Below are 23,369 nucleotides of genomic sequence, written 5' to 3' on the forward strand. Positions count from 1 at the left end.
ACAGGTGAAGTAGTCCTTCTATAGCTCTAATCTACTCCATAAGGATGTTGAGAATTAACATTTGTAAAGTACTTCAGAAGGCCAGAATTCAAGGGTGGTATAGAAGTATTAAATGCTTTTGAAATATCTTACTTATCTATTTGCCTCAATAGGAAAGCTTCCAGAGAGCAAGCTGAATTCTTTTCTGTCTCACACAACAGTAAATTTGCAAGATTAAGCACCAGTTCCAGATTTTTATTGTTGACATTCATACCAAAAATTACAGCTTTTTGGGCAGCAGATTGAGTTTATAGTACTAACAGTTAGGAAAGAGGCTTTTAAAAAATGCCAGGGTTATAGAGATCACTTAGAGAGAGTAAACGGTTTCCTGTTTGTATCATATTTATGCTCACTCTTCTGACCAGAAGAAAGATTTAAGTATAATTGCTGAGTGACACCTAAGGGCTGGTGCTGAGTCACAACTCACTAGTGAAGCCACATGCGTTAAAACAAAAATTATTAAATACCACTGATTTTGTTACTTTGACAAGCCAGATTCAGTTTTAACTTTAGTGACTAAACAAGTAGGAGCATCTCAATGTCAGCTTTCATGCATTCAATGCTTTAAATTCACAACCAGTACTGAGAATCAAGCACTTGTTGAAGTGCCCCTGCAACTGCAAACCCCTCCTCCCCACGCAAGGAGAATCCCATCTTATTTCTTTAAAAGCCGGGGGCTTTGCTATGGGCCAGAAGAGATGAGTAAAGGCAATCTGAAATGCTACCAGAGATATAAGTGATGGGAGTGGCTTCTGAAGCTTTGTCTACATCGGGGTAGGCAACCTATGGCATGCGTGCCAAAGGCAGCACGCGAGCCGATTTTCAGTGGCACTCACACCGCCCAGGTCCTGGCCACTGGTCCAGTGGGCTCTGCATTTTAATTTAATTTTAAATGAAGCTTCTTAAACATTTAAAAAAAAAAAAACTTATTTACTTTCATACAACAATAGTTTAGTTATATATTATAGACTTACAGAAAGAGACCTTCTAAAAATGTTAAAATGTATTACTGGCATGCGAAAACTTAAATTAGAGTGAATAAATGAAGACTCGGCACACTTCTGAAAGGTTGCGGACCCTGGTCTACATTAAGAGTATTAAGAACAGTTGACATTACCAAATTAGGTTACACTGGTATAAATCCACTTAGCATTTGTGCAGCCCATCTGCCTGAGGGATTTGCACTGACATAACCAAATCAATGTAGTTACACTGGTGCAAGATTTTTTAAGTGTAGACAACTTCAAGGCCCAAGCCCACTTTCCCACAGCAGAAAGAAAGGTCCACAAAGAGGCAGGAAGGAGTCTGACATAACAAGCTGGGAACATTCTTGCAGCCCCCACTCAGATCCTCTGGTCCACTAAACCAGACCCTGGAGGTTTGGGAGATTAGAACACCTTTAAAAAAAAATCCCTCCCTACAGCAGTATTCAAGTAAAGCCACTGATGAAGCTCAACATGAGGCAGACAGTATGCAAAAAGGTGGGGTGGGGGGAGGAAAGGAGCAGAGGCCACACATATGGAGATATGGAGGGGGGAAAAAATAGATCAGAGTACATGAGGGGAGTGAACAAATAAAATCCAAGAGGAACAAAAAAAGAGCCCCAGAGGAGAAATCAAGATGAGGCAGGGTGGAAGAGATGAAAATAAGAGTACTGAAGGTACTTTCAGCTACCAAAGCAGTTTACAGTGACAATTAGATAGCTTAGAAACTCAGATATATAATTCCTTCTTAAGTTTGTTATTATTGCTCTGACCCCACCATTTGAAAAAATGAAGGGGAGTGGTGGAGGGAGGGGAAGAGAAATATAATCTAGAATCATAAACCAACTCACTTTTTTTGTTTTTGTTTTTTTCCCCCTCTCTTTTTTGCAAGGGGGTAGTGAATTAGACCGGTCAGATTCAGGCAGGCGGCAAAGTCACACAATGCAACTCCTCTTTCAAAGACTCAGCGTCTAGTACTTTAGCCTAATGGCTATTCTGCAATTTGGTTTTCTTAAACAAGCCAGAGTGGAACTCTGCGAGCACATCAAAGTTGCCAACGTATTGTTTCAACCAGATCAGACTCACTACAATCGACTGTAGAATACTGTGAACAACGTATTAAATTTGTAACATGTTGGTGGGTTAAATGAAGGATACAAGTCCACTCAGTTTATATAAGTGTACAGTGAAAGTTACAAGTATTTGCATAATAGGTAAAAAGAATCAAAGATAGTATTTTTGGACTAACTACTAGAGTGAACAAAATTGTCAGAAAATGCTTACCCAAACTGTGTAGTTGTCAGCACTTCTCCTCTCTCCTCTTTTTCTATCTGTAATGCTTTCTTCTTTTCAATGTTTGCCAACGTAGGAAAGTTTCTAGAGCAAATAAATATATATGTTTTTAAAATGTTTTACACACCCCTGCTCTAACCCATATTTGCATTATGAACAGCACAGGAAAGATTTAGTTGCACACACACAAAAATGAAATATTAAAATCAAATTGTTTCCTCCTGAAGCAGGGATTGGTAAGAATAATACATATACCTCTACTCCTACATATGTAGGTGCAGATGGACCTTGAAGTGCAGAAGCTTTTTACACACACGCCCTCTATGATAGCATATGATTATGCCCTACAATTTTTTATTTTAAGTGTTTCATCCAATCTAGTTTTAACTGTCTTAAAGGTACAATATATGTTTAGCAAGATAGTCTCATCCTCCATGTGAAAGAGTTTCTGCTTATCAGTCTCATTGACGTGGGGTTTTGAGATGAAATAAAAAACAAAAGTGTATCACAAAAACAGTCTCTGGATGCATATTCAGCCACAACACTTTCAGTATCTAGATGTCATTGCTCTGTCAAGCACTTTGAGACAGCAAAAGGCTATACATAATAATCTAATTCTATTCTGTTCTTTAGGAGAGTAATTCAGGTCATTAACATTTTATAAGTCTATTAAGATGGAAGAGTGAGAAGCCTAGAACAGCTATACATATTATCAAAAACAGTCTTCAGACCTAAATATTTAGTCTTGTCACACTCAACTCCTTTTATTTTATAACAGCAGAAGTTAAGTGCTAAAAAGTCACACTGATGCAAGACAAGCTGAAGGACAAGGATGGAAAAAGCAGAAGTGGTTTCTGAAACATCTGTCTTGAACAGAAACTCTGGTATTAGGAGGTTTTCACAGATCACGCTTAGATTCATTTTTTCATAGATTCCAAGGCCAAAAGGGACCACTGTCATCATCTAGTCTAATTTCCTCTATAACACTCCCCCAAATAATCCATCTTTGAACTAGAAACTTTCTTTCAGAGAAGCATCGAGTCTTGATTTAAAAGTTGCCAGTGTTGGAAAATCCACCAAAATCCTTGGTAAGTTGTTCCAGTGTTAATTACCCTCAACTCACGTACACCTTATTGTCAGTCTGAATTTGAATTTGTCTAGCTTCAACTTCCAGCCATTGGACCTTGTTATACCTTTGCTAGATTGATGAGCCATTCAAAACACATTCACTGTGCCATTTATTTTATTATGAAGAGATGATTTTTAAAAAAATCTTTCAAAGTATTGACTGGTAATAGGATATGAAGCCTGTTACCTTCAGGTCACCAATTCAAGTGCAGCCTAGATTGCTAGTCACCAGAAGTCACAATATGATGGCTATTCAGTAGCCTATATGCAAAGTAGGCAACATCAGTCCAGACCCTAGTGGGAAGGTGCCCACATTTCAAAAACTACAGTCACACTTAGCTTCTTTGTTGGCAGAGAGATCAAGAAATGAAAAAGCATAGATAACTACACGCTTACAGAGACAATCTTTCCACGTCAGTGCTGGGGCACATTTCTGGGAAAGCTTAAACTTTTGAACATGCCATACAGATTCTGAAAGCTTCAGTGCCCAAGCTTGTCCACAAAGTACCCAAACTACAGAAAAACAAATCTTTCTGGCAGAGATCTTAAGAACATGAGCACGGCCATACTGAGTCAAACCAATGGGCCATCTAGCCCAACATTGTGTCTTCCAAAAGTGGCTGGTGCCAGATGCTTCAGAGGGAGTGAACAGAACAGGACAATTTATTGAATAATCCATCCCCTATCATCCAGTCACAGCTTCTAGCAGTCAGAGGTGTTGGGATATCCAGAGCATGGGGTTGTGTCCCTGACCATCTTGGCTAATAGTCCCTGGTGAACCTATCATCTGTAAACTTACCTAGTTCTTTTTTTAACCCAGTTATACTTTTGTCCTTTACAGCACCCCCTGCAACAAATTCCACAGGTTGACTGTGCGCTGGGTGAAGTAAAATTTCCTTTTTTGTTTGTTTTAAACCTGCTGCCTATCCATTTCATTGGGCAATGTCTGGTCCTTGTGTTATGTGATGCGATAAATAACACTTTCCTATTCACTTTCTCCACACCAGTCATGATTTTATAGACCTCTATCATATCCCCCCTTTAGTCTGTTTTAGCAGCTGAACAGCCCCAGTCTTTTCAATCTCTCCTCACACGTTCAATACTCGTAATAATTTTTGTAGCCCTTCTTTGTATTTTTTCCAATTCTAATATATTGTTTTTTTGAGATGAGTAGACCGGAACTGCGTTCAGTATTCGAAGTGTGAGCATACCATGGATTTATATAGTGGCATTATATTTTCTGTCTTATTTTCTATCCCTTTCCTAATGGTTCCTAACACTGTTGGCTTTTTTGACTGCTACTGCACATTGAGCAGATTTTTCAGAGAACTAACTAACTCACTCCAAGATCTCTCTTGAGTGGTAACAGCTAATTTAGACCCCATTATTTTGTACGTATAGTTGGGATAATGCTTTCCAACGTGCATTACTTTGCATTTATCAATACTGAATTTCATCTGCCATTTTGTTGCCCTGTCACCCAGTTTTGTGAAATCCCTCTAATGCCTTACAATCAGCTTTGGACTTAACTATCTTGCATAATTTTGTATCATCTACAAACATAGCCACCTCACTTGTTTACCCACTTTTCCAGATCATTTATGAATATGTTGAACAGAACTGGTCCCAATACAGATCCTTGGGGAACCCCACTATTTACCCCTCTTCAGTGTGAAAACTGACCAAGATTCTTTCCGATCTTTTAAACAGTTAATGAACCATGAGAGGATCTTTCCTCTTATCCCATGACTCCTTACTTTGCTTACAAGCCTTTGGTGTGAAACCTTGTGAAAAGCTTTCAGAAAAATCGAAGTATACTATATCCACTGGATCACCCTTGTCCACATGTTTGTTGAAACAAAAAATTCTAATGAATTAGTGAGGCATGATTTCCCATTATGAAAGCTATGCTGACTCTTCACCAACATATTGTGTTCATCTGTGTGTCTGATAAATGTGTTCTTTCCTATAGTTTCATCCCATTTGCCTGGTACTGAAGGTAGGCTTACCAGCCTGTAATTGCCAGGATTGCCTATGGAGCCTTTAAAAAATACCAAAAAAATCTGGTGTTACCTTAGCTATCCACCAGTCATCTGGTACAGAGGCTAATTTAAGCGACAGGTTACATATCATACTTAGTAGTGCTGCAATTTCATATCTTAGTTCCATTAGAACTCTTGGGTAAATACACTCAGATCCTGGTGATGTATTACTGTTTAAATTTATCAATTTGTTCGAAAACCTCCTCTGACAACACCTCAATTTGGGTAAGTTCTTCAGATTTTTCACCTAAAAAGAATCTTGTAAAGAAGTTCAAGTTAAGGAAGACTGCTTCCTGTATAAGCATAAATGCCCTATCAAGTCAAGAAAAGAGTAGTTGGGGAGGGGGGCGGGGAGAAACACTCCTCTAAGCAGAGAGAGTATCTGCACTATAGAGGCATCTCTTCTCTTTTCCCAAGATGAACTTGTTTTTGATTTACAGATTGTTAACATTTCTCAGGGCAAAAAACAAAACAGTTTTTGCCTCTTTTTCAAAGGGTAGTAGGACAAGGGCATTCTCCCCCCGCCCCAACTAATCACCAGTCAAAGAGAGAGACTCAAAAAACAAGGAAGGGCCTTAAAAAGGTCTGGTACAGGCTCTGTCCAAGCAGTGGAGAAAAAGCACATTCCAGTATCTAAGCGCCTAAAAATACCCTGTCCATCACTTGGAAAAGAACTGGTCTCGGTAGATTGATTTAAATCAAAGCAATTGAAATCACTGATTTTAATCATTATTTAAATCTGCAAGCAGGAAGCCTTGATTTAAATAATTGATTTTAATCTTGTTTTGCATTTGTACTTTTTACCCCTTTTTCTAAAGATGGGCTGATATAATGCGAATTCAGATATAACGTGGTAAAGCAAAATGCTCGGGGGGGGGGGGGGGAGGGGAGAAGAGAAGAGAAGAGAAGAGAGGCTGCGCACTCCGGTGGATCAAAGCAAGTTCAATATAATGCGGTTTCACCTAAAACGCGGTAAGATTTTTTGGCTCCCGAGGACAGCGTTATATTGAGGTAGAGGTGTATATATAGCCTTTGCACTAAATTTGGTGCTTTTTACTAACAAAAAGAGGAAACACCATACCTACATACATTTTTAAGCAATTATGTAGCTTACGGACATTTGTTCAGATTCTTAATTTTTTCCTTTTACATTATGTAGAAAATGGCGAATGATCCATTTCTTACTTCCTAGATTAATTTTTACTTGTGATTGTAAATTTAAATCCAATTGAAAAACCCCCACAAAAACAGCATTTTAAAATAGTTTAATGAAAAACAATCTTAAATGTACTGGATTCATAAAAAAAATTAAAGAAAAATTGTTTTGCATTTAGAATTAACTGATTAAACAAAAAACTGTAGTTAGTGAATTTAACTATTGTTTCTGGTCACCAGGTCCTTCAAGGTTTCAAAACTAGCAGATCTCAACCTCTCACACATCATTTTCATTCATAGACCGGAAAAAGGAAACAAGCTTCCCTGCTTTTTCAACTCCCAATTAGTTTCTTAACTTTGAAAGAACTAATCATTAAATTGAACTAGTTGAATAAACTAAAGAAAATATTCTCTCTGCACCTGCAGAAGTGACTATTGCTGTTAAAAGCTGGTTTAGCCCTTTAACGAACTCTGGGTACTGCTTAGCCAGTGATTTCCATACGTTCAGTGCTTTGGCTTTCTTTAAAACTTTAACAGCAAACACACACTGCTTAATAGTACTTTTTAAAATTATTTAAACAAAATTAATAGATTAGCTTAGGCCTTTACATAGGCTGTCAATATTAAATACAGATTTTTTTGTTAATTGAAGTATTTAATTAAAATAAAATCAATGGTCTCAAGTTGCAGTGGGGGAGGCCTCAGTCTAGATTGGATATTAGGAAAAACTATTTCACTAGGAGGGTGGTGAAGCACTGGAATGGGTTACCTAAGGAGGTGGTGGAATCTCCATCCTTAGAGGTTTTTAAGACCCCGTGGGGCCTGACAAAGCTGGGATGATTTAGTTGGGGTTGGTCCTGCTTTGAGCAGGGGGTTGGACTAGATGACCTCCTGAGATCTCTTCCAACCCTAATCTTCTATGATTCTAACATGTGCTAGCAGGTTAGCAAGTTGTGGCATGCCGTACACTCCCCGTACTTCAACCTGTTAACACATTAAAAATACTAACTGCCTCATCTTTGGTAGACTTTTATCACGTTAGCAAACAGGGGATAAGAAAACACTTCTTGTCCTGGTGTGGCTGCACCAGCAGAGAGGAAACAGGACCACTCTAGCAGTAGAGTTTACTGTAGGTAAAAGACCACAGACAAACTAATAAACTTGTTAGTCTCTAAGGTGCCACAAGTACTCCTGTTCTTTTTGCGGATACAGAGTAACACGGCTGCTACTCTGAAACCAGACAAACTAACGAACTTTTGGTCAGCATTAATACTCATTCACGGAGCACCCAAGTGTGCACCACAAAGAAATGTAGAAGACAGTCCCTAACCTGAACAGCTAGAAACATGGCAAAATGGGCTGGGAGAAAAAGTAGAGCAAGGAAAAACAAACAAAATCAGAAGGAGATGATCAGCCAATGCACATTCTACTATACCTAGGTCTGAAGTCCAACTGAAAGGGAAATGTAAGAATTTCAGATTACTCCAGAGTTGCTTTGCTATAACCTTCACAATCTTTCCCCAAGAAGAGATGGCTAGAGAAAGGATAGTTCGATTCTTTATGAACCAATGGAATACACAGGTTTCATTATGAAGGAGTAATTCCCATATTACTCTAGAGGAAAATACTGCCCAAAAAAATAAAAATTCTGCACACAGTATTTTAAAATTCTGCAAATTTTATTTGTCAATAAATAAATGTGTAGGCTCCAGCATGGCGGGGGGAGGGGGAGTGGGGGGGGGGCAAGCTGCTCGCTGCACAGAGGTGGGAGATCACTCTGCAGTCCTTGCTCCTGGGACAGGGATTTGGCGGTGAGGCTGCACCCGACCCTGATGCAGCACAAGGGTGCGCAGGGACTCAGCCCACCAGGATCCAAGTGTGGAGGGGCTTAGTGTGGTGTGAGAGGGTTCTGTGTGGGGCAATCTGGGTGCAGGCAACTGAGTGGGGGGAGTCCAAGGTGTGGGGGAAATAAGGAAGCACAGGGGTTCATGGGGGGGGGTCCTTGGTGCAGGGGCAATGGGACGCTGCAAGGGGATGGTTGGAGCTCAGTGAGGGGATCTGGGTGTGGGAAGATTGGGTTCAGTGGGGTGGAGGTCCAGGTATGGTCCAGATGCAGGGGGGTGAGGTTCATGGGGGGGGTCAATGGGCCTGCTTAATGGGGGAGCCCCAGTTGCTGTGAGGGGATGCCAGGCTTCTGCTTCCCCTCCCTATTCCCCTATCCCATTCTCTTCCCCACTGCCTCCTCCTCATTCCCTCCCCCTTCCTCTCCCCACTGTCCCCTGCCCTATCCCACCCCACCACCCTTCCCCCATTTCCTCTGCCCCATTTCCTTGCCCTGCTCCACCACAAGCACGCACCGTTGTACAGAAAACAAGATGGCTCCCAGCACACAGAAGGGGAGCTCAAACACCACTACGACCCAGGAGACAGCATCAAGCTTCAGAGCCAGCAGTCTCAGAAATCGGGGGATGGCAGTGTGCCCCCCCCAACGCTTCACCTGTTTGGGGGGGCAAGGCTCCTCCACTTCCTCCCCCAAACTAGGTGCATTGCCCTCCCCACTAAAATTCCCTTTGCTTCCCCTGTATTTTCTGCAGGGAAGCAAAGAAATCTGTAGGGGGATATGAATTCTGCACATGTGCAGTGGCGCAGAATTCCCCCAGGAGTACTATATCAAGGAAGCAAGATGAGAACAATGCACTCTGAGATAGTAAGGAAGGCAAACATATTCATGGTGAATAATTCTTATTACCCTGCCTCTCTCCCTGCATACAACTGCCAAAACAACAAGTCAAGAGACTTTTCCACATGCTGGAGGGAAATACACAAATGAGATTTACTACTTTATCAATAAAGTCGACATCAGAGCCCTCTATTGGCTGCCTGCGTTGCCTTTGAGCACAGAGGCCCCAAAAAGCACCTCACCACACCTGCCTAACTTTAGGTTTCTGAGGCTGAGGAGGGGCTTATCAGGCCCCAAGACTACCCAAACAGCCTCAGGACTTTCAATGAAACAGCAAGTGCAAAGTCCATAGTCACCACCACAATTAAAGTGACATTTCCTAGATTTAAAAAGTTCTGTTTGGGCAGGCTAAGAAGAGTCGAAAGTGTCAGTTTTCCTATAGCAGGTGGGTATGCATCCTTGGTGTAGGCGCATTCTCACTAACAGGTTTTAGTAGAACACACATTCTTGGAAGATGGAGCAACTAATATAAAAAATAAAATATTCTGATCCTACAAAGTAACTATTCATAGTTGAAAAAACTAGCAACAGAAGAGGAATTAAAAAGATCCCTTAAGAGTCTTAACACAGAAATGAATACAACTGTTGTCTATTTATGAGCTCACCAATGATTACCTTAAAAAAAAAAAAAAAAATCTCTCCTGAGTAACCACAGGAACTTTCAGAAAGAAGAAAATTGTTTTTCTAATATCACAAACCCAGACTGTATAACAGCTCAGATTCCCTCTGGTGCTCCCTTTTCATTACTGTGACTCAACAGCACAGCTTCAGTTCTAAATTGTTACTTTACTGGAGGCCCAATTACTGCTTCACAAAAGCTACAGTTTTTCAGGTATTAATAGAGCATCCTCATTTTATAAAACGAGTATCAGAAGCCACCGAGGTAGTCATTTTGTTGCACCTATTTATTATAAATAAGATGCCCACACAGGCAATGAAAGCACTGAAATAAACCACAGAACTACACCACCTAGTGGACTTGTTTTAGAACAAGTTCTGAGTTACACAGCCTTATTATTCCTATTCATTATAGCTCAGCAACAAGCCCATTTCCAAGTATTTTTCTCAGGCAATTTTATACCAAGTTTCTACAGTAACTTACTTGCAATTTGACATTAAGAGTATCTGCACTCACATACTGAGTAGAAAAATTTGAGTCCTTACACAATTCAGGTATAAAATATTTCATCAGTAAAAGTTTACTTAGAATTAACTGTAGACACCTTTATAGTCAACTCAAATTCAACAAGGAAATCATACAGTTTTACTTTATAAAAAGTGAATAGTTTTTGCAAGGTACCTACAAATTTGCCAATGCCCTTACTCAATCCAGTTCATACTATTTTCCCCATCTGTTAGTGTCTAGTACAGAATGTTTATACACACATAAACCTAGAACTTTTCCAGTGACTAGGCAGCCAGCTAGACCATGCAAATTGAGGGCCGGGCAACAGGTGTTTGGCTTACCTGCATACCCCAACAGAGGGCTGTTTAGAAACATAGAAAGTGCCATACAAAATCAAACCTGAGGTCTATTTAGACCAGTATCCCATCTCCAGTGGCCAGCACCAGATGCTTCAAGGAAAGGTGTAAGTAAGCACTAAGCAGTAGGCAGAGGTGTGATAATCTGCCCACACACACACACCCCCACACACATTAGATCTCATCCTAATCTCTAATAGTAAGAGATTGTCTTAATCTCTACAACGAGGCTTAATATCCCTTTCACAGAATTTATTAACTACTACTTCATGAAAAAAATCTATTTTAACTTGTTTTTTGAAAGGTAAAGCACAAGAGAAAAAAGGACAACCTTAATGCTGCAATAACACCTATAAGCCAACCAGGTAAGGGCCCCATTATGCCTAGCATTGTACAAACATAGTGACAGTCCCTGCCTCAAATAGTTTACAATCTGAAAGACTAACTGTTACACTTCCATCTCCAACTTCAGAAGCCGGAAAAGAGAAGCTCTCATTCTAAGGGAATACAATAAAGTAATAATCACTGCTATAACTATTTTTCCTTTCTTTTTTTTTTTAAAATACCACAGAAGATCTAAGGAGATCACCACACATTGAGCACACGACCTGTAGTTTTCTCCCGAAACAGGACAAACTCAGCAGTCGCTACTTCAATGTACAGAAGACCTTAAAGTTGGTTCTCAGGATGACCAGTTTCAAAACCAAATCTAAGGTGCAGACTAGTAAAGTTCTACTGTATTATTTAGAACCATTAAATATTTACTTGGGCATTCTGTTAGTCATGCTCCAGTCATCAGCAAGATAGAACCTTGTAAGTTAACTTCCTGTTCTTTTACTGAAAATTAAACAGTCTTTAATTTCTGAACCGATGTAGAGGTACTTAGTCTGATGTACAAAATGCATCTCATGTGCTACAAGTATTTTGTAATAAAATCCTAAACAAAAAAAACCGAACAGCATTTTTAAGTGTAGACCAAACAGTAGCCATGTCTTCATGTCTGAACAGCTTAAAACCCATTACATAAATGAATGTTTCAATTTACTTCTTACTATAGATGTTAACACTTCGTGTTTTGCTATCTGACCTTCCTAAGGGCAATGTTAGAGAAGATAAAGTATGACTACAAACAAAACGGGAGTCTTGCTGTACAAGCAAACTGATCTGACATCAGCACAAGTTGGAAATTTGCCCACAGATATAGCCCAAAAAGGAGACTTTTTGTATCCAAGTGATGAAAGGAGTTGCATGTGAAAAATCCACTATTAATTTTCAACTACCCTAAAATACTAGACTTTTACTTGGAGCTATCCTAGTGCCACAAAAATCAGTCATGGGTTACAGATATCATAGGTTAGATTTAAAGATATTTTTATTTAATGAACTCTGCAACACATTGTATTTACATAATGTGGGGAGGAGGGGGTTCTAGAAGCTTTGCTGAAAAAGAAAGCCAGTTTGCTATGACACCAAATTCCAGGTAACATGAAAGTGGGCCAAGAAATTCCTTTTGAATTGCTTTAGGATAAAGAGGAAGCTTTGGTACCTACAGCAGCTAATAGTCACTGAAGTTATCAGACAGAAATCAAGCTTGTTTTTTCCCCCATTAACCATTACTCCTTGGGGAATTCTGCGCATCCGCATCTGTCTCGCATATTATATTTTCATGCACAAAAAACATTTCCCTAAGCAGTGCTGCAGTTCCACTTTTTGCCCACCAGAAGCTGCTGTTGCACCAGAACAAGCAGCTGCATTCATGTTCTAGCATCACAGCCTCTGGTGGGCAAAATGTTTTTTATGCAGGAAAATAAAAATTTCTATGCCCAGTGCTGCTGAATTCCCCCAGGAGTAGAGTCCATCACAGCATCCTGCCTGAGGAGTCAGGTTAGGACAGGGCGGAGCACACACAGCTGCAGGGGAGTCACAGACTGGGGTTCAGAATGACTAGTGGGGGGGGACAGACGGGCATGGGCTCGGGAGCTAGTGGGGTGACAGCATGACTTCCCATCATCTTACCTGCCAAAGTCTGTCAGGCCATAGCAATTTTTCTAGGAAAATCTCTATTTGTAGCAGAGATACTCAGTCCCCTTTGTCAGACAAACTTGTCACTGGGCCTCCCTCTCTCCCTGCCCCCTCCTTGCCACTGTTATGACTGAGATATGGTGGGAGAGGGAGGGTTGAAGGCGGTATCCTGACAAGTAGAGCTTGTAGATCTACCATAGAGAAGGGAAGATCTCCTCCATCTGGCAAACCTCTTTTGATTCTCTAGGGGTGAGTCCCAAACTGATGGACCGTGGCAGGTTTATTAAGAGAGAGTGTGCAAGCAATTCTTAGTATGTCTCCAGAAGGAGAAATCAGAGAGCCATGTGGGAGAAAAGAAGGCACAGGGTCAGAGCAGTGGGCTTCCCTGCACCTCCCAGCCAGCCTACCCACCAGTTCCCAGCCCAGTATCCCAATGCCCACTTTATTTCCCCAGTTCCATAGTACTTTTTTCATCCTACACCAAATCCACTGACCCATTCCTCACAGAAAGTCTGTTCATGCTTCCTTTGTTTTACTGCAGGGTTTTTATGTCAGTAAATCTGAATAAAAAAAAGTCCTCAGGTGTGAATATTACAGAGTAGGAAGTGGAGAAGCAGTTCTGGACACACAAGATGTTCTGTAGAACATGAAAGAGCTACAGTTACGTGCCAAGAGAGGTCTTCCAGGGACTCTCTGGGGTATCTCCCATCCAAGCAATGGCCAGGCCTATTCTTATGCAATCTAGTAACATCATAGTCTATTGCAATATGACTGCAAGCTGGAGCCAGTTTTGTTTCTGAAGCCATTACAAAGAGACATCCAGTAATAAAACCCACCTCTCTAATATAGTGCTATAAAGCATTACCACTAATTTTCTCTCTCTGATATATATAAATAATGAATAAAATAAAAGGGAAAGAGAGACATTACACACCTATATAAATATAAAAATGTTCATAACCCACAATTGCAGCCGGAGAAACAAAATCTAGAACATCTGTGACAACCTGAACTATTAATCCGGTGCAACCTGCTTATCTTTGAAAATTCAGTAGGATCAAGTCCAGACCAGTACAGTGTCTATCTTCAAATATCCAGCTGTTTTTCTTTCAGCTTATCTGTGAGTGTAGGCATTATCTCCATTTCACAGATGAGAAAGTGGTCATTCTTATAAGTGCATTAACCACAGAATAAGCTTAATCAGTTTAATCTCCTATACCTTTTGATTTAAAGTGCTTTACACTATTACAAACGGGAAAAGGTTTTTGTAGTAAAAAGAGGTACCGAGCAGCACTCATCCTTGAATAAATGCTCTTTATGAACAGGGACATACACAAAGGGGGGGGGGAGCAAGCAAGGGTACACCCTCCTCACCCCACCCCCCCTCAAAAATCTCCATGTGTCCCTGCATCAGCCTGCAGCCAGCCGCCCTGCTGCTTCCTCCATCCCCAGGCTGCAGGGACACAGAGAGTGCTGCTGCCAGGGGGAGCCACTGCCTCCTCGCTGCTGGGCATCCCCACCAGAGGCGTCCAGAGAAATAGGGGGGAGGGGAGGGGAAGAGGGAAGGAGAGCGCGTGAACCTTTCATTTGTGTGTGTTTAACGTGGCCTTCCAAAAGTGGTCAAATTTAAATTCCTGCGCACGTCCCTGTTTATGAATTAGCAGAGCTTGCTGCATGATAATCAAGAGATACAGGTTAGAAAAAAAGTTAGGTACAAATTTAAAGTCTACAGAAATTACTTGTCAATTTCTGGAAGTCTGCACCCAATGAAGTGTACTATAGAGGTGATGAGTACACCATTTTCAGATGTTCACATCTTCATTATTTCAGACCCAACTATTTCCAACTTCATCCAGCACACATTCCTCATTTCAGGAATCTGAGCTTTAAACATGACATGTAAAACAGTATGAGTTATCTAAAGACAAAATAATGCATCTTAAAGATTGAGGCATATATTTTTCTTGCTGGCGTAACTTAAGAGTTTGAATCCTTTTCCCCCCCAAGCATTAAAAAAATCATTAAGTTAAGGGCTAGGAACCCCAAGGGAAAAGTGCATGGGAGTGATGAGAAGTTTTGGAATTGAAAGCCTCTTACAACTTAAACTATACAGTCTCTGAGCTTACTCACCTTTTTCTTTCCTCTCTCCATTTAGCAATCTCCTCTGGAGTATCTAACTGTATTCTTTTAGCACCAGGAGCATGCATCTAGGGAGGACAAGTTTTCAGAAGCATTACAAAAAGTGACTGAATATTCCCTTTATGCAATTACACAAAATTCTGCAACTTTAAAAACCCAGACATTGATGAAGTTGGGTGTAGCATATAGAAAATGAGAAGACTAAAAATGATACATGGTGATTTTCATTTCTATTATGTTGTCTTTTACATGCTTTTCATGTTTAATTTGGGATTGAGGGTCGGTTTTAAGGCTGAGACTGGAATTTGTCATTCTAGAGAAATATAAAAATGCATAAAGACAGCCAGAGGAGAAGCTAATAATCAATTCTACAATTTTCATGGACTCAATTTTTGAAGCAGTTTGGGGTACCTACATTCTTCCAGTGAATCTGAACCAACTTCTCATGTGCACTGAAACCGCAACCAGGTTCTGCACACTGCAAGAGAAGAAAGAAAAAAATATATACTCCAACACTATTTGAATGGAATTATGCACACAAAAAGAGTCAAGATGTAGCCCACTTATTTTTAATTACATTGCATACCACTGCATATTAGATCACTTTCTTGAATGGTGAAACAAAATAACTGCCAACATAGTCTCAGTTACTCGCACAGAGCTCTGAAGATGTAAAAGGCTAAGTACCAGTACTACAGCATTAACAATTAAATTAAAAAAAAAAAGACATTCAGTTACTCAGTGGCCTAAGAGTAATACATTATGTTCACTATGTTTTACAATATTTATTCTCCACAGTACTCATTTATGATGACATCTTAGGATTCAGAATGCACTCAACAGTTTATAACAGTGAAGATCTTCCATCATTTCATGCAGGAATTGGAGCAGCTGGCATCCAAGAATTAGTCTTAGACCCATCATGGAGGACTTGCCAAAATACACACACTGTAGTCATCCTTGTTCTAGGGCAGGAGACCGTCAGCATTTCAAATTGGATGCAAACAGCACAAGCACATTGTCAACACATCTTAGGTTCATGCTGTACTGGATACCTATCGGTGGCCAAAACAAGGCAAATCCCTCTAGCAGTGTCATCCCCAAAGACTTCAGTAATTCACGCAAAATTGTATGACTTTTCACAAATCACAGATAATTTCAACTACTGATTACCAATTTTACATTGACCATTATGAATCAAAGACCTACATGACCAGCACCCCAACGCCTATAAGTACAAACAGAACCTATGTACTCATTTAGGGCCTCCATTTTACATCGTAATCAAAAAAGAACACCCGCAACAACACAGTGACTCCTTGCACCATAGATGCTGACTTTTGGTTTTGCTGGTGGGTGCCCCATCCTGGCTCCGCCCCCTTCGCCAAGGCCCCGCCCCACTCCACCTCTTCCAGCCCCATCCCCGTAAACCCCCCTGAACACCTCCTTCTTGCCAACCCCCTCCCCTAAATGCCTCCCGCCTGCCGCTCACTCCTTTCTGCCCTCTCCTGCCTTAATGGCAAAGTGCGTGTGCTGGAGGGGTGCTCTGCCAGTTTTGAGGGGAGGCTATTTTCAGCATATTTATACACTTTCATTCTAGTTATTGAAAGTGTGTCTATCATTGGTATCTCCCCTTCCTGATGTTTCCCAGTTCTTGCTCTCCACCTGTGTCCCTTTTCCCATCTCTCTCTCTCTGCTCCCCACCTCCCAGCGGCTCTCTTTAGCGCTCGCTCCCACCCACGCACTCAAAGCAGTTCTGTCTCTGCACTGGCTGCAGAGGGTGGGGTTGGGGGGAAACTGGCCGCCCTGAGACAGAGAGGAATTTAATTCAACAGCCCAACATAGAAATGGCCCATTCATTTATCCTGCTGTATGGCTGCTGTGTCGCTCCAGCTCCTCTCATTCCTCAGGGCTGCAGCCCACCCCTGCTTTGAAGCTCGCTCCTGACTCCCTCACACACTATGTAACTTTTGTGGGAGGGGAGCCCCTGGTGGGACCATGGTCAAAGGTGGGGGAGTGGAGGGGGGTTGCTTCCGCCACCAGGCTGCAGCAGTCCTGAAGCAAGACGAGCTCAGGTGTTCCCAGGGAGAAGCAAGGCAGCGTCTCCTGAGTTGAAGCTGATACAGGGGGGTGGATGCAATGGAAGGGATTCCCTGGGAGCTGCGGGGGGGGAGGGGGGGGAATCAATCCTTTCTGACATGGGGAGGAGGGGACGCTGATGGGGGGGGGAGAGGGAGGGGAGAGAGAGATGAAATTTATCTCTGGGAGGAAAAGCCCCTCAGGCAGGCTTGATCTGGGCGAGGAGGGACAGCTTTGAGCTGGGCAAGCATTATTTTGCCAGGGATGAGAGCACGCACAAGGGCAAATTTTTCTTCAAGGAGCCATGCCCTTTGGTTTGTTCCCCCTGCCCAGCACTAAGGGGGTCCGCAGCTGGTTTCTCCTGGCTGCAGGGAGGGGCACAGGTCCTGGGGGAGACACCGGGGTGGGCTGAGAATAGCTGGCTCAGTCCACGAGAAACCCCCCAGCCTGTACTCCTCCCAGTAGCCCCCTGGGGCTAGCCAAGAAGCTGCCTGCCCGTCTCCCTCCAGCCCCCTGCCGAGATGCTGCCCACCCCTCCGCAGCTAGCCCAGAAGCTGCCGTGCCCTGGCTGCTTGTCCCTCCTAGCCCAGCTCCCTCTTCCCTGAAAATTAAAAGGACTCACATCTGCCTGCAGTGGGAGGTGGGAGCCTGCTGGGAGCTTCACCAGCTGCAGGGGAAACAGCTGATAGGTGGAGACTTCCCGCCAAACAGCTGATTGGCTGCAGCCAGCCAAAGAGCTGATAAGGGCTACTGCGCATGCTAAATAGCTGATTGGCAGTTACCAAGAGCTGATCTCCCCAGTGGGTGCTAAGCACCCACTAATTTTTTTCCATGGGTGCTCCAGCCCCGGAGCACCCACGGAGTCGGCGCCTACGCCTTGCACTATTTGGAGTCAGTGAAGGAGATGACTCCAGAGAAAGTGCCACCTACCACCTCCTGTAGCACATGATTTTCCGTTGGTGATCTCCCATTCAAGCACTGACTGGGACCAAAACCTGCTTAGCTTATGAAATCACAGGCCAAAATGGTATGACTGTAAATTGTAAAAATAAGCTGCTTTATAAGACAAACTTTCCCGCACATTTAAACTAACCTGTGTGTGCTGTGCAACATGTTCATCATACTTTTCTTGGTTTTTATAGCCACGATCACAAGTATCACAATAATGAGAGAAAACTGGTTCTTTTTTCCTTTTGTTCTGTTAAAAAGAGTGACACTGTTATCTTCATTTCTTCAAAAAATGAAGTTACACTTTATTTTAAATAGAAACCAATATGCCGGAACATGCTTACATGAAGACATTAAAATTATTTTAGTTGGTGTTTCAATAGTCAAAACATTTGATACATAATCTAGACCTGGGGACGGCAACCTTCAACCTTTCAGAAGTGGTGTGCCAAGTCTTCATTTATTCACTCTAATTTAAGGTTTCGCGTGCCAGTAATACATTTTAATGTTTTTAGAAGATCTGTCTCTATAAGTCTATATTATATAAGTAAACTATTGTTGTATGTAAAGTAAACAAAGTTTTTAAAAGGTTTAAGAACCTAAAATCAAATTAAAATGCAGATCAATTTAGTGCAGTGGTTCTTAACCTGGGGTGCACACCCCCCTAAGGGTGCGAGATGCCCTTCCTGGGCGTGTGAGACATGTGAGATTTCATTAGAAGCTGGGGGTGGCTGCAGAGCACTGGGCCAGGAGCAGAACCCTGGGCTGGCAGCCGGTACCCCAGGCCAGCAGTGGGCTGAGCAGGGCCAGAGGCCCGGACCCCGGCTGGCAGGGGGCCGGGCGGCTGGAACCCCAGACCAGCAGAGAGGTGAGTGGGGCCAGCGGCTGGTATCCCAGGCCGACAGCAGGCTGAGTAGGGCCGATGGCTGGGACCCTGGCTGGCAAGGGGCCGGTGGCCAGAACCCCAGACCGTCAGTGGGCTGAGCAGGGCCAGGATCCTGGCTGGCAAGGGACAGGCGGCTGGAACCCCAGACCTTCAGCTGGCTGAGCGGGGTGGCAGACAGAACCCCAGACCGGCAGCAGGCTGAACCTCTCAGCCTGCCACTGGTCTGGGGTCCCGGCCGCCGGCCCCTGCCAGCTGGGGTCCCGGCCACCAGCCCCGCTCAGCCCGTGGCCGGCCTAGGGTTCTGTTCACCCAGGCAGGCAGTGGGCTCAGCGGGGTCGGCGGACAGAACTCCGGCTGGCAGCAGTGTGCCAGTAAAAATAGACTCACATGCCGCCTTTGGCATGTGTGCCGCAGGTTGCCGACCCCGATCTAGACTGAAAAATGACTAAAAAAATATCAAAATTATTGTGTTCCATATCTCGCAATTTCCAACCCAAATGTGCTCAGTTTACAAGTAACATCTTTTTACTAAGTATCAGAGGGGTAGCCGTGTTAGTCTGGATCTGTAAAAAGCAACAGAGAGTCCTGTGGCACCTTTAAGACTAACAGATGTATTGAAGCATAAGCTTTTCGTCAGATGCACGTAATGGAAATTTCCAGAGGCAGGTATAAACATGCAGGCAAGAATCAGTCTGGAGATAACAAGGTTAGTTCAATCAGGGAAGGTGAGGTCCTCTGCTAGCAGTTGAGGTGTGAACACCAAAGGGAGGAGAATCTGCTTTTGTAGTTGGCTGGCCATTCACAGTCTTTGTTTAATCCTGATCTGATGGTGTCAAATTTGCAAATGAACTGAAGCTCAGCAGTTTCTCTTTGGAGTCTGGTCCTGAAGTTTTTTTGCTGTAAGATGGCTACCTTTACATCTGCTATTGTGTGGCCAGGGAGGTTGAAGTGTTCTCCTACAGGTTTTTGTATGTTGCCATTCCTGATATCTGACTTGTGTCCATTTATCCTTTTAAGTAGTGACTGTCCAGTTTGGCCAATGTCCATAGCAGAGGGGCATTGCTGGCACATTATGGCATATATAACCATTGGTGGACGTGCAGGTGAATGAACCGGTGATGTTGTAGTTGATCTGGTTAGGTCCTGTGATGGTGTTGCTGGTGTAGATATGTGGGCAGAGTTGGCATCGAGGTTTGTTGCATGGATTGGTTCCTGAGTTAGAGTTGTTATGGTGCGGTGTGTGGTTGCTGGTGAGAATATGCTTAAGGTTGGCAGGTTGTCTGTGGGCGAGGACTGGCCTGCCTCCCAAGGTCTGTGAAAGTGAGGGATCATTGTCCAGGATGGGTCGTAGATCACTGATGATGCGTTGGAGAGGTTTAAGCTGAGGACTGTAGGTGATGGCCAGTGGAGTTCTGTTGGTTTATTTCTTGGGCTTGTCTTGTAGCAGGAGGCTTCTGGGTACATGTCTGGCTCTGTTGATTTGTTTCCTTATTTCCTTGTGCGGATAGCGTAGTTTTGAGAGTGCTTGGTGAAGATCTTGTAGGTGTTGGTATCTGTCTGAGAGGTTGGAGCAGATGCAGTTGTACCTCAGCACTTGACTGTAGACGATAGATTCTTGCCTGCATATTTATACCTGCCTCTGGAAATTTTCATTACATGCATCTGACGAAGTGGGTATTCACCCACGAAAGCTTATGCTCCTATACATCTGTTAGTCTTAAAGATGCCACAGGAATCTTTTTACTAAGTGTCACCACTGCCAACATAACCAAAATGCCAAAGTGGCCTCATCACAGAAATAAAAGTTCTTGCAAGGTTAGTACGTCTCAACAATAAAATCACGTGCACAATGTACAATTTAAATAAGTTGATTAGCGCATCCCTCCCTTGAATGGATCCAGAACTTGCAGACTTGTCTCATCATGAAATGCTCTCATTTATAACATAATATTTAACACAGAGGTGGGCAAACTATGGCCCGCAGGCTGGACCATCCTGTCTGGCCCTTGAGCTCCCGGACGGGAAGGCTAGCCCCTGGCCCCTCCCCTGCTGTCCCCCCTCCCCTGCAGCCTCAGTTCACCATGCCACCAGCGCTCTGGGCAGCGGGGCTGCAAGCTCCTGCCGGGCAGCGTGGCTGCCAGTCCTGGTGCTCTGAGCAGCATGGTAAGGGGGCAGGGATAAGGGGCGTTGGATAAGGGGCAGGGGGTTCCAGGAGCAGTCAGGGGACAGGGGGCGGTTGGATAGGCGTGGGAGTCCCAGGGGGCCTGTCAGGGGACGGGGGTGTGGATAGGGGTCAGGGCAGTCAGGGGACAGGTAGCAGGGGGATTGGATAGGGGGTGAGGTTCCAGGGGGGCAGTTGGGGTGGGGGGGTCCCAGGAGGGGGTGGTCAGGGGACAAGGAGGAGGGGGGGTTGGATGGGTCAGAAGTTCTGAGGGGGGCAGTCAGAGGGTGGGAAGTGGGAAGGGACCAGGCTGTTTGGGGAGGCACAGTCTTCCCTACCCAGCCCCCCATACAGTTTCAGAACCCCGATGTGGCCCTCAGGCCGAAAAGTTTGCCCACCCCTGGGTTAACATATGTTACAACATATGGTTATATCATAATCCTAACTGGTGTGGTAGGATTAAGACTACTGTATCCCAGAAGTACAACTGAGTTACGAAGCGCCACATAATAGCTATTATAAGTACCTTTTGCTTGAAGTTTCCACCTGGAGAATGTTTAAAAAATGCAGGTGTTGGTTCAGCTTGCCATTCTTGGGTAAAATGGCAATTTCCACCTTCAATAAAAAAATATTACAAGAAAAATGAAGTTACACATAGCTGTTCTTCAATATAAAGCAGTGCACTCTAAATAACCTTACAAAAAATATTTTGAAGAAAAAACACAAATATGGAAGTTTTTTGATCCATCTGATATTCCTTACCTCATCTGTGTAATCACAATATTACACTACTTGTTATCTTATACTCCTTGGTGTTCAATACATCATTGCTGAGACCTCTCAGGATCTCCCTTATTCTATCAATGCTTTTAAAAAACTGCCTGAAAATTAGTGCTACCACTTTAAAAAAAAAATCTAAAATACTGATTTATTATTACTAATAGTGCAGATAACACATGGATTTTTTGGTTTGTTTTTTCAATGACATCATGAACATGGCAAACCCCAAAAGGACACAGTCTCCTTGGAGGTATATTATAGCATCACCAAATCTTTGACAAATAAAAGACAAAAACCTGGGTTGGGAAACTTGGGAAAGAACGTGGGAACTACCTCGTCCTTCTTTCAGTCATAAGCAAGAAGTAGCCAGCACTGGAGGAAAGCAACAACCACCTAAGCAGAGCCACAAGCCAGAGTGCACGTGAAAAGCAGGGTTGCAGCACCCAGGACCACTCCTCACCCCCGAGATGCAGGTGGGGAGAAACCCTGCGCGCCCCACAGACGGACGGATATGGGGGGAACGGGGCAGGAGCCCCTCGGAGGGGGGGTTTCGTTGGGTGAACAGGGAGGGGGGAATACCCAGCCCAGGTGCCCCTCCCTTTTGCCCCCGCGGGGGTCTCCCCTACCTGGGTGCGGGGCTCTCGGCAGCTCCCCGTACGCCGATGACGGCTGGTACCATGCGCCAGGCGGCGGATAATCCGCAGGCGGCGGCGCCCAGAAGCCGGGATCCCAGGCGGGGGGCGGGCAGAACACAGGGGGCCTGAACATGGGAGGCGGCGGCGGGTACCAGGCGAACGGATTCATGTCAGGCCTGAAAAGACCCCTCCGGCCACCCGTACTGCCCCTGCCAGCGGCGCTTGCTTCCACATGGGGGACACAGGCGGCCGCTGCATTATACGTCACTTCCGGCACTACTGTAAACACCACGCCCCAAAGCCAGGGTGCGGAACCCCGCCGGCCACCCTACCGAGTAACGTCATCGCACAGCGCCGGAAGGGCTATGGGGACCGTCAGCCGCCTATGCGCCGGCGGCTTTGTCTGGGCCGCAAGCGTCGCTACGCCATACGCATGCGCGGCGGTGTTGTGCCATGGCCCGAGAGCTGATGGGGCCGGCGCTGCCCCCGGGCTTTGCCCGCTGTGCCGAGGCGGACCCGGACGAGGACTTCAGCCAGGGTGAGGACGCGATAGAGGACAGGGTTTGGCCTGGGTTTAAGCAGCAGCTCGGCGCGGCCCGTGAGGCGGGGGCGCCTCAGAGGGATTCGGTCCCGTCCCAGCCTGGGGCTGTGTGTAGCCCCGGCCCCGCGCCCGCCGCCTCCCACCTGAACGTGCCCGGGCCAGCGGGACCCGTCAGCAGCCCCGCCCAGGCTGTTCGCCCGCTCGCTGGGCGGCACTTGCTGCGCTGCGGTGGTTTTCAGGGGATTTCCGCCTCCCTTCGACCCGTTCTCGGGGTCCGCAAATGAAAAAAGGTTGAAACCCGTTGCTGTGCTGCAGA

At 44.2% G+C, this 23,369-nt stretch overlaps 2 protein-coding genes across 2 annotated transcripts in view; one reads left to right on the plus strand and one right to left on the minus strand.

Moving 5' to 3' along the window:
* NUFIP1 (nuclear FMR1 interacting protein 1) overlaps nt 1-22,754 on the minus strand; it is a 34,610-nt gene extending 11,856 nt beyond the window's left edge. Inside the window, exons 1-6 of the mRNA XM_054014291.1 lie at nt 22,504-22,754; nt 21,624-21,712; nt 18,196-18,300; nt 15,439-15,501; nt 15,015-15,091; nt 2,307-2,399 (exon numbers count right to left, since the gene is read on the minus strand). Of these exons, the coding sequence (XP_053870266.1) occupies nt 2,307-2,399; nt 15,015-15,091; nt 15,439-15,501; nt 18,196-18,300; nt 21,624-21,712; nt 22,504-22,681 (605 nt within the window). The 5' untranslated portion in view covers nt 22,682-22,754. The remainder of the gene's footprint in view (nt 1-2,306; nt 2,400-15,014; nt 15,092-15,438; nt 15,502-18,195; nt 18,301-21,623; nt 21,713-22,503) is intronic.
* A 163-nt stretch (nt 22,755-22,917) lies between these two features.
* The window catches only part of GPALPP1 (GPALPP motifs containing 1), a 30,636-nt gene continuing 30,184 nt past the window's right edge, over nt 22,918-23,369 (plus strand). Inside the window, exon 1 of the mRNA XM_054014302.1 lies at nt 22,918-23,050. Within this exon, the coding sequence (XP_053870277.1) occupies nt 22,966-23,050 (85 nt within the window). The 5' untranslated portion in view covers nt 22,918-22,965. The remainder of the gene's footprint in view (nt 23,051-23,369) is intronic.

The sequence above is a fragment of the Malaclemys terrapin genome, chromosome 1 (assembly GCF_027887155.1).
Source record: "Malaclemys terrapin pileata isolate rMalTer1 chromosome 1, rMalTer1.hap1, whole genome shotgun sequence".
NCBI lineage: Eukaryota > Metazoa > Chordata > Testudines > Emydidae > Malaclemys > Malaclemys terrapin.